The sequence below is a fragment of the Puntigrus tetrazona genome, chromosome 10 (genome assembly GCF_018831695.1).
Source record: "Puntigrus tetrazona isolate hp1 chromosome 10, ASM1883169v1, whole genome shotgun sequence".
Lineage (NCBI taxonomy): Eukaryota > Metazoa > Chordata > Actinopteri > Cypriniformes > Cyprinidae > Puntigrus > Puntigrus tetrazona.
In genome coordinates this window covers 746,973-756,852 of record NC_056708.1, presented here as the reverse complement: position 1 = coordinate 756,852, position 9,880 = coordinate 746,973, and the positions used below count along the sequence as shown (strand labels likewise).

At 39.9% G+C, this 9,880-nt stretch overlaps 2 protein-coding genes across 5 annotated transcripts in view; both read right to left on the bottom strand.

The window, feature by feature from the left end:
- LOC122352656 (integrin alpha-2) overlaps positions 1-5,373 on the bottom strand; it is a 14,190-nt gene extending 8,817 nt beyond the window's left edge. For all 3 annotated transcript variants that reach the window (XM_043250174.1, XM_043250175.1, XM_043250176.1), the window contains exons 1-14: positions 5,227-5,373; positions 4,317-4,440; positions 3,471-3,583; positions 3,274-3,365; positions 3,092-3,206; positions 2,885-3,012; positions 2,656-2,804; positions 2,436-2,586; positions 2,139-2,292; positions 1,563-1,636; positions 1,341-1,479; positions 485-630; positions 266-409; positions 1-189 (exon numbers count right to left, since the gene is read on the bottom strand). The exon at positions 1-189 is cut by the window's left edge and continues 15 nt beyond it. In XM_043250174.1, the coding sequence (XP_043106109.1) occupies positions 1-189; positions 266-409; positions 485-630; positions 1,341-1,479; positions 1,563-1,636; positions 2,139-2,292; positions 2,436-2,586; positions 2,656-2,804; positions 2,885-3,012; positions 3,092-3,206; positions 3,274-3,365; positions 3,471-3,583; positions 4,317-4,440; positions 5,227-5,269 (1,761 nt within the window). In that variant the 5' untranslated portion in view covers positions 5,270-5,373. The remainder of the gene's footprint in view (positions 190-265; positions 410-484; positions 631-1,340; positions 1,480-1,562; positions 1,637-2,138; positions 2,293-2,435; positions 2,587-2,655; positions 2,805-2,884; positions 3,013-3,091; positions 3,207-3,273; positions 3,366-3,470; positions 3,584-4,316; positions 4,441-5,226) is intronic.
- Positions 5,374-7,918: 2,545 nt separating this feature from the next.
- The window catches only part of itga1 (integrin, alpha 1), a 39,441-nt gene continuing 37,479 nt past the window's right edge, over positions 7,919-9,880 (bottom strand). For both annotated transcript variants that reach the window (XM_043250311.1, XM_043250312.1), the window contains one exon: positions 7,919-9,851. In XM_043250311.1, the coding sequence (XP_043106246.1) occupies positions 9,783-9,851 (69 nt within the window). In that variant the 3' untranslated portion in view covers positions 7,919-9,782. The remainder of the gene's footprint in view (positions 9,852-9,880) is intronic.

Sequence of the window (9,880 nt, the reverse complement as noted above, 5' to 3'; positions counted from 1 at the left end):
CCTGATGGTCTTTCTGTCTCCGTTGTAGATGTAAATGGCACCCTGGCCATTGCTTTCCAGCGGAGCACCAACCACCACCTCGCTGAAGCCGTCCAGGTTTAGATCGGGGACAGCAGCGATGGCCGTCCCAAACCGAGCATTCTCCAAAGCAGACGGTCCCTCTAACCCGCCCCGGCCGCTCAAGAGTCCCTGAGAACAACACGAGGCCAGATGCTCAGTCTGTTCGGAGTGAGGTTGAGCTGAATGGACGGTAAATCTGTTGCACCTTGGTGATGGAGAAGAGGTAGACTCTCCCCGTTTCTGATTTGTCCTCGCTCATGTACATGGGCGCTCCGACCAGCAGCAGGTCGGTCACTCCGTCAGCGTCCACATCAACAGGACACAGGACGCTCCCGAAATAAGAGCCGATCTGCGAAGCACACACCACAGGGATGTAAGACAGGACCGAGCCCAAGCCGATCAAAGATCCCAGACGGACCGGTACCTGATCTCCTCTCTGTGAATCTATGATGAGCGGCTGATTCTGGCTGTTCAGAGAGTAAACTACGACCTGTCCTCTGTGAACGGCTCGAGGAGCGCCGGCCACGAAAAACTCAGACGAGCCGTCGCTCACAGACGTCACCGAGTATCCTGAACACCAGACGGGGGAAACACACTTAACACAGTAAAAGCAATCAGTGTGATTTTTAAGATGTGTTTGGAAGAAGCTTCTTATGCTCAGCAAGGCTGCATTTATTTGTTGTTCAGAAATAAAGGAACAAAAAGCTGTCACTGGGGCGGTACGCTTCAAAAGGTACATGTTTGTACATAAAGGGTCCATTTGGGTCCCTTAAAGGTACATATTAGTAGTTAAAGTGTACATGTTTTAAGCTAATAGGTACAAAAGTGTTCCTTTTGAAAAGGTAATACCACGGGGACAACTTGTGCACCTTGATTTTCTGTCCAGTAAAAACTGTAACATTGTGAAAGATTATTATAATTCAAAATAGCTCTTTGATGTGGATATATTTTAAAGTGTAATTAATTTCTGAATTTTCAGCATAATTACTGCAGTCTTCAGTGTCACGTGATCCTTCAGAAATCATCCTAATATTTGCCGCTCAAGAAACATTTCTGATTATTATCAATGTTTAAAACAGTTGCTGCTTCAACATTTTTAAGATTCTTTGATGAATAAAGCATAATAATATTTTTGATCAGTTTACTGTATCCTTGCTAAACAAAAGTGTTATTTATATTGATTGAAAAAATTACTACTTTCCCTAAACGTTTGGACAGTATCGTGGATATGAAAATAAAGTGACCTCTAGATTTGCTTTTGTTAATTAAAAATCAATCACCCAGTAATGAACTGTGGTTTCTGTCATCCAGGATTTTCTCGAAGGCATTTTTGAGGATAATGTGTGATTTCCCAGCTGTGTGATGAACGACGGTCCCGCTCCATCCGTACGCTCCGACCGCACCGAGCATGATCGAACCCTGCGGGATTAAATCAAGGCGTTTCCTCTGAATCTCTATGTTACAGCAGAATTTAGTTTGACTTTGTTGAAAGATCACGGCACCTTCTTGGCGGTCTGGTGTGCGCTGAATCCGACTTGAGACATCTCCAGCTGAAAATCCTGACCTTGACTGGTGCCTCAAATCAAACCAGACAAAATATTCAAACGCTTATGTTTTTATAGTGTCCCTGTGAATAGTTAATCATCTTTCATGCGGTGTGTGTGAATGAAGACATCCTGCTAAGTCATTGTCTCTCAAAACAAAGAGTCGACTCTGAATCACTGAGTCGTTTTCAAAGCAAATCCCGAGACGTTTCGAGTTGAACATTAGCATATCGCCGCCCACTTCTCGATCTTTTTTGGTCTGAATGAAAACGCAGATTCATCTTTGGCCACTAGGTGTCGCTTTTATTGCATTAAAAGCTCACAAACTGCTTTAAATAAAATCGACCGATCACTGAGAAAGATTTGGAAAAACGAACCATTAAATGAATCATTTGGGAGTTGTTAAACAATTAAGTTAAATATACATGCATAACAGTAATAAAGTGTTTTTTGACCTTGCATGCACGTGAACCTGTTGTTTAGGACTCATAACACATAACAGGGGCACTATAAGTTAAAAAAAGACTGATTTACCTTCAATGTTAAAGATCCTGTCGCCCAGAGTTTTTGCGATATTGATCAGCGCTTGCTCCGACGACACATTGAACATGTAGTTCTCCGTCGGCGTGCTAGCGATCAATTCAATCTCCTCTATGAATTTCTGAATATTGGCACTTTCCTTGAGAATCTGAATAAATGCATAGAAATTTTTGAGACATACTCTGAAAATGACAAGTGTTCGTTTTCTGTAATGAATCTCTCTAATGTTCTCTCATTTCAGCTCGTTCACATCTCGCTATCTCGCTCTTTTCATGCAGATCTCTCACTCACAGCAATGCCGAAGCGAACGATGCCGTCTCTTTTGCATCTATCAATGACCTCTTGACCTTTATGACCGTCAGCAGATTCTCCGTCTGTTACCACCACCAAGACCTTCGTGGCATCGGGACGGCCTCCGTTTTCTGGCAGGAAAGCTGTTTGTCTGAAACATAAACTGTGGTTAATTTCCCACGTACACACAAAAATGTTTTTATAAATAAATAAAACATACCTGACGTTGTCAAGTGCTTCGAAAGTGTTGGTTTCTACTCCAGTTTTTTGGTCAATGTCAGAAGCTGCCAAAAGAACTTTGTCTTTATTCTGGTTAGACTTAAAATGATAAATAAAGGACAAATCCTCTGAATACTGCATTATACTGACCTAAAGAAATAAACGAAAGCCCAATTAAGTCACGTCACATAAATCAAAGAAAGAAATCAGATCAGAACAAGGTGACTTACTCGAGTTTTATCTGGTCCGATGTCAAGATTTTCTAAAAGCTTTATGAGAAACTTTCTAACATCGCTCCACGGATATATACTGTTTGATCCGTCCAAAACTATGGCCACATCCATTGGTCCGCCGCAAGCTGAGCGAGAAAGTCAGGTGAGGAATTGTTCATTTACTCTATTTTTGATTTTATACTTTTTTTGCAGCACAAGACGTACCCTGAGCGGCGGGAGAGAAGGACGAGCGGAGCGTGAACTCTGAGCTCACTTCAGCACAGACTCCTGGGTAAAAATACTGAGCTCCACACTGCTGAGCCCACAGAGGACCACACGTCTGAAACACAAACAAACCATCAGCTTTCCTCCAGGAGTCAACGAATGATGGAGATCCTGCAGCTTACCACCAGCGTGTGAGCTTCAGCTCCTGGAGTGAGGGTCAGGCCCAGACTCATGTTGACGTTGATGCTCTGCACATCTTCTATCCGGACAGAGTCTGTCCACACACACACACACACGGGTGATATTATTGTTGCGTGTACAAAAACCCATGATCATCTTTTTGCAAGTGCATCATTATTTCAACGTAAGAGAAATGTACCCGCAAGGTTTAGCTTCTGGCACGTGGCTCTTCTGGAAGCTCTAATGTCACATTTATAGAGACTTCCTTTTCTATTCTGAGGATATCCGCTCCAGGGAGAACCCACCAGCAGCCTGAGCAAAGATAACCGCCATGCAGTCAAAGGAATTATACATATACACACTTTTATCCATAGAGATGCACAGAAGAGGACAATGGAAGCAATCGAAATCAGCAATGATACACAAGTCTCAGTGAGCTTAACATAGTAAGGAATAGTTTTTTCATTGTTCATTGTATAAGTAAAAAGAAAAGGAATAGAGAAGCTAGTGTTCGTTTTTTTTCATCAGAACATCACTTGTTCTCCAATGGATGTGAATGGGTGCCGTCAGAATGAGAGTCCGAACAGCTGATAAAAACATCTGAGGAACACAGCTTTTCACTTCAGAAGACATCAACGGATGGACCTGGAAGGCTGTGGATTATTGCAATGTTTTTATGCGTTCGGACTCTCGTTCTGACGGCACCCATTCACTGCAGAGCACTGATGTAATGCTACATTTTTCCAAATTTGACAAAGAAACATCTATATCTTGAATGGCCTGAAGGTGAGAACATTGTCTGCAGATCTTTGAGATTGTAGGTGTGCCAAATAATTTTCCTCTAGAATAAAAAGATGACATTTCCTAGTTTTCCAGACACTAATTAGTCAAAGCCGTCTCAAATAATCCCGTAATCTGTGAGTGAACTGTGACTCAGATTCTGATGCTTTCCAGGAATAGGCTTCGGATCCAGCTTTGTGTGTATTTTTATACATTTCAAACGCTTTCCGAAAAAAAAAAAAGTCCGGTGTGTGACATATCTCACCATTTCCCTTGATCGTTGCTTATCTGCTGCACAGTGTAACCGAACTCTTCTACTTCAAGACCTGAGAAGATTTTAGCTCCTGCAGTTCCTACATTGAAACCCTGAGTGCAAGAGATCCAGAAACCTGCGAGGAAACGTTCACACGTCAGCTTTGTTTGCTAATATATATATAAATCTTTGACCAGCAGCATGTCGGTGTGTTTCAAACAACACTGATAAGAGAGAACCCAACCCCTTGTAGACTTTACACCAATCATACCTTATTACACAGAAACCAACAGAGTTATCATTTACAAAAGTGTGCTTGAATGGATAGCAAGAGCGGGAACCAACGAACGAGTCAAATTAATCAATGCACGCATAAAATTGATTTCATACAGAAGCATAGATAAATACATTCACCTAAGAAGAAAAAAAGTAGAAATTGTTTCGGTAACACTTTTCAGTAAAGATCATGAGCTAAGAATGAACACTACTTCATTAATCTTACAGCAGTTAATAATGCCTTGTTAAAATGTTTATTAACATTAATTCATGCACCGTGAACTAACAACGAATGGCTGTATTTCTATCAACTATAACGAAGTTGAATAAATACTGTAATAAATGTATTGTTCACAGTTTGTTCATGTTAGTCAACTAATGACACCTTATTGTAAAGTGTTCCCATCGCTTCAATCTTAATCTGTATTTTTAAGTGTAGTTAGTCTCAGATTTGTGCTTAAAACCATAAAGAAATCCAATACTGTGCATATATAATATAAAAAGCTGCCAACATTTTAGGTTGATGCTGTTTAAGGAGGTTAAGAGATAACTGTTTAATGATAGATCACTATCACAAAATCCTCATAAATTAAAAAAACCCCCCTGAAAACTATGAAGACTAATAACTAATAAGACAAGCACTCACTCTGCAGTAATATCAGCATCACCGCTTTTTCCACTTTGTCCATCTCTGGAGAAACTGAAGAAAGAGCAGATAGAGATGTCTCCAGTCTTCTGTCACTGCTGTAATGAAACCTACTAACTAGCTCACAGGATGTGACGTCACCGGCCCGATCCGTATCTCGCTTTTATGTTGACGTTATCCAACAACTGACCGATGACCAAATAAGGAAAGGTGTGTTTGTTTTTGGACTTAGTAGTAGTTTAATTGTTACAAACATTACATCCCGACGAAAAGGAAAGGACTGGGACGATTGAGAAAGAGCGGCTTATGAGCTAGGGAGAAGTTAGGACAACATTAAGTCATAGTTGAAAGCCTTTTTTATTTTATTGAGAAATAGTAAGCGCTGCGGTTCCGAGGAGCGCGCGAGGACAGGTGGGCGAGGGGGCGGAGTCACGCAAGCGGAAGCGCTGCACGTAACTTATATAGTCATACTCATGATGAGTGTGTGCCCGCTGCAGACCGTGACACACACACACACACACACACACACACACACACACACACACACACACACACACACACACACACTGATTGACCCAAGACTCCTGACGGGATTTTATCTCCCAGACCGGGATGTAATTGAGACGTTTACCTTACTGGCATAGTTTCAGAGCAAACAGGAAATGTTTAAGCAATATCCCAAACGACTTGCTCAATTTCGGTTGAATCCTACTAAATAAACTCGTCATGATTTAAGCCACAACATCTGTCCAGAGAAACACAGCTTAAAGCGTGCTGTACCAGGCCGGATTAATGAAGCCTTCTGATGATTTAGTGTTTTTCATGTTTTCAGTCTCATCCATTTATTGATCCAACTTTTTTTTTTTCAAATCTGTTCACACAGTCGGACCAGAAAGTGAACCATTTATATATTGCTTTCGGACAAAATGCACGCGATGACTCGTTCTTCTAAATCCACAAACACTTTTGTCACATCCACCACAACCTGAGAAACACGAGACATTTTCAGCACATTTTTCAGACTAATAAAAGCACATTCGAGTCAGAACAATAACAGAACTGCATTAAAACATAAACACCTGGCTATAATATATATATATATATATATATATATATATATATATATATATATATATATATATATATATATACTTAATACTTAAGATAACATACATTTCATTCATGACACGCTGATTTAAAAACATCACTAAAACAGGGATCATTACATGATCAATAAACTAACTTTAAATGATTTATCACACGCGTATTTCATTATTGGATGAAGAATGAGTGAGAAAAAGCATTTCTTTACATACAAAAAAAAAAGTTTCTCATTGATTCTCATTCAGCAAACATACGTTTCGTTAATAACACACTCATTACATAATCTATAAACTTTTATCTTTGACGTTTGAATGATTGCATTTCTTTGCTAACATCTTTCGGTTTCCCCCGCAGCATCGCAGCACAAAGACCATCAACATTTCCTGAATGTGAGAGGAGTCATGAAGATGAGGCTTTGGTTTAATGGTTTCAGAAACCAAGCAAGGTTTAGTAAGTAAGTAAAGTGAACTGATAAACTGTCAGGAATACCTTTAGTGTACTTGTCTAGACTACATTAACTGATATTGACTGATAAGAACACAAGTATAAGGCTGGTCTGGACACGTGTTTAGTCCACGACAAACGTAAAAGAACATCTTAATATTCTAGTAATCATCATACACTAAAGACCGCAGACAACAGGTCACCCTTTTCCTGTTTGTGTCAGTGTTTGGCCAATCAGAACGCACCGCCTCGCTGACCTCAGAGCCCTTTTACTCTCCTCTCCGAAGCAGGAGCTGATGTAGTTTGTTAGTTATTAATAACGAGTTCTTAGAAGTGAACGCTTCTCTAGTTCCTGCGGTGTGAGAGTGTCTTTACATGAACACGGGTTCCAGTCATCGCTTTCTCACCAGCAGACGACCACAGCCCTTAAAGGGTCACTTCACCTTTGTTCGTCTTCTGAGTACAGTTTAAGATGCTTTATAAGATTATGAAGCTGCCGAGGCGTTTGAATAAACTCATTATTAGAAAAGTCTTCCCGAAGCACCGATGTTCTTGAATTATTCTCTCAAACAAATGAATGTTCAGCACAATCAGTGTTCACTGAACTCTTAAGAGGTTCTTCACTGATGCCACAAAAAAACAGTCAGGTTCTTTGCTTTTTTTCAGTTGTTAACAAGCATCGTTCAATACTGAAGCCACGTCTTCAAAGCTGTCAAAATGCATGCAATGACCTCATCTGACTACAACCTGGATCCTTTTGTTCAGATGCTAGCACACTGCTTTCAAAACCGATAAAAGCATGTTAAAATCGCTATGCATGTCCTAATCCAAACACATCTACATGCAACGGCTGTCCTGTTTTCTGGGACGTGTTTTGTTGGTCTGAGTGAGATGAATCATTTGGTGAAGATTCATGTTGGTAGTTCAGACCGTGAACGCTTCTGAAAATGTAGTTTCAATATTGAACGATGCTTTTTAGCAGCTTACGTAAAACAGAAAGATTATTCAGAGGCTAAATGTTCTTTACCGAACCATTTACACAAAAAGATTCCAACATCATGATCTCCTTTATTCTTAAGAGTGTATGTCGACCGTTTGCTTCAATAGAATAAATAATAAACACAAATATGTCTCTTAAAGTGTCTAAATTACAAAATAAGCATTTATTACTTTTTTCTGAGCATGTTTTTTTTTTTTGACAGTATGTGCAAGGCTTTTTAAATCCGTGCTGAAAAGTATTTACAATATGAAAAAAACACAGTGCATTACATAGAAACTTCACAGCAGAGTATCTGACAGGTGCTCATCACTACACGCTTCACTAAATTCATCTTCAGCTGTTTCTGGGTGTCCGAAACACGAATGCGGTTGATTCTAACATAATGGCATCTCCTTCAACAAACAAGAGCGGATGTTAAAGTTACAGTGTATAATAAAACATACACAACTCATCATAAGGCAGTACCACATCAATAACAAACAAAAAGACTTTTTTTTCCTGAAACTTCTTGAACATATCTTTGCACGCATTGTTTTTTGGTTTTACTGAATAAAAAAACGTCACCTGATCTGTTTTCATCAATTTCATTCAACCAATTAAATAAAAGAAAGACACAGTGAATATATTTATGACCCTTGTTACGAAGCAGAAATATTACATTATAAAACAGAGTTCTTTGTCTATGGATATCATAAATATTCACGCCCGGGGGTTAAGTTGAAGCATGCCGCGTTGAGCATTTTTGGCAAAAACAGGAACGTTAAAAATCAGTTGTGTTTAAACTGATTTCAGCGTGCTTTGTGTTGCAAAAAAGCTGGCAATGGAAGTCTCGTATTTTTTCTACGTGAGAAAATGAGTAGAAAGGGAAAAGAAAAAGTGAAACAATGCAACATAAAACATTGGCTTAATGCATTATTAATTAATTAAAAGTGTGCATGTATATATGTATATATATGACCAGGGGCATCATAATTTAAGGCACTCATGCTCAATTTGCATCTGTAATTAAGTCATGTTTTGCATTTTGTATAATTTAGCCTATATGTATAGGCGTATTTAGATTATATGTATGTCTAGCAGTACATTTGTGCACTCAGCTAATTAATATGAAGAGTAAACTATCTTTTCTAGCAGGGATATCTAGCAAAAAGAGATCATTCGTGAATCCTGCTCATCATCTGGTTTGCCGGGGCGTGAATCACACACTTTAGTTTTAATGTTTCTGCTTCAGTCAAGTAAACGTTCTTCTATTATTTGCATATCAAAAATCGAACAAGGAAGTCTACAGCTGTCCCATTTGACAGTTCCAGACATTGACTGTGACCCATCCGTAATACCTGAGAAATACTGCTTTCTAGCTCAGAAAACAAGACAGGTATCGCACTGAATACAGGTGATGTAGTCATTCTGACAAAGCTATTACTTCATCATTAACATGGTATTGCAAACATAACTTTATATACACTTCAAAGCTTTACATTTACAGTACAGACCCTTTCTTCTTCAAACCTGAAGACAAAAGGTGTGGGAAACGTCAGTGCCAAAAAGTTGTGAACGAAAAAGAAATGTGTTAATATTCATAGCCCATAACGCTAATCGAAACGAACATCTCTGTACAGCGCTTCATCAAAACAAGCTCTAAAAGTGAGTTATCTGAATAAACCGGTTGCCGGTAGCAGAGCATGGTCCTGTGGATGCTTCCAGGACGGGTTCCTGGTTCTGGTTATGCTGATGATGAAGGAGGGTCACAGATGGCTGCTGGGATGTCGGGTTCAAGCTGGACTGGCGTGGTTTGGCAAAACCGATCTCGTGGCGTCTCAGAGGTTCACTCGAGATCACATTTCGTTTAATTTTACAGTGAGAAGATCAACGTGTCGCGTAAAGCCCTGGGTTCTCTCTAGGTTCTCTTTGGTACGCTAGCTGTGATCCCACGACTCCTGCTGATCTCCTCGACCTCGTCTAGCGGTGAAGTATGAGTTGACCTGAGGGCTGGAGGCGACGCGTCTTTTTATTCCTTTACATCTTCCTTCATATCTTGCTTCATGTCCTCCACCGATTTTCTCTTGAAGAATCCAGCCTGGAGGAGAACATTCAACGTTCAGCGTC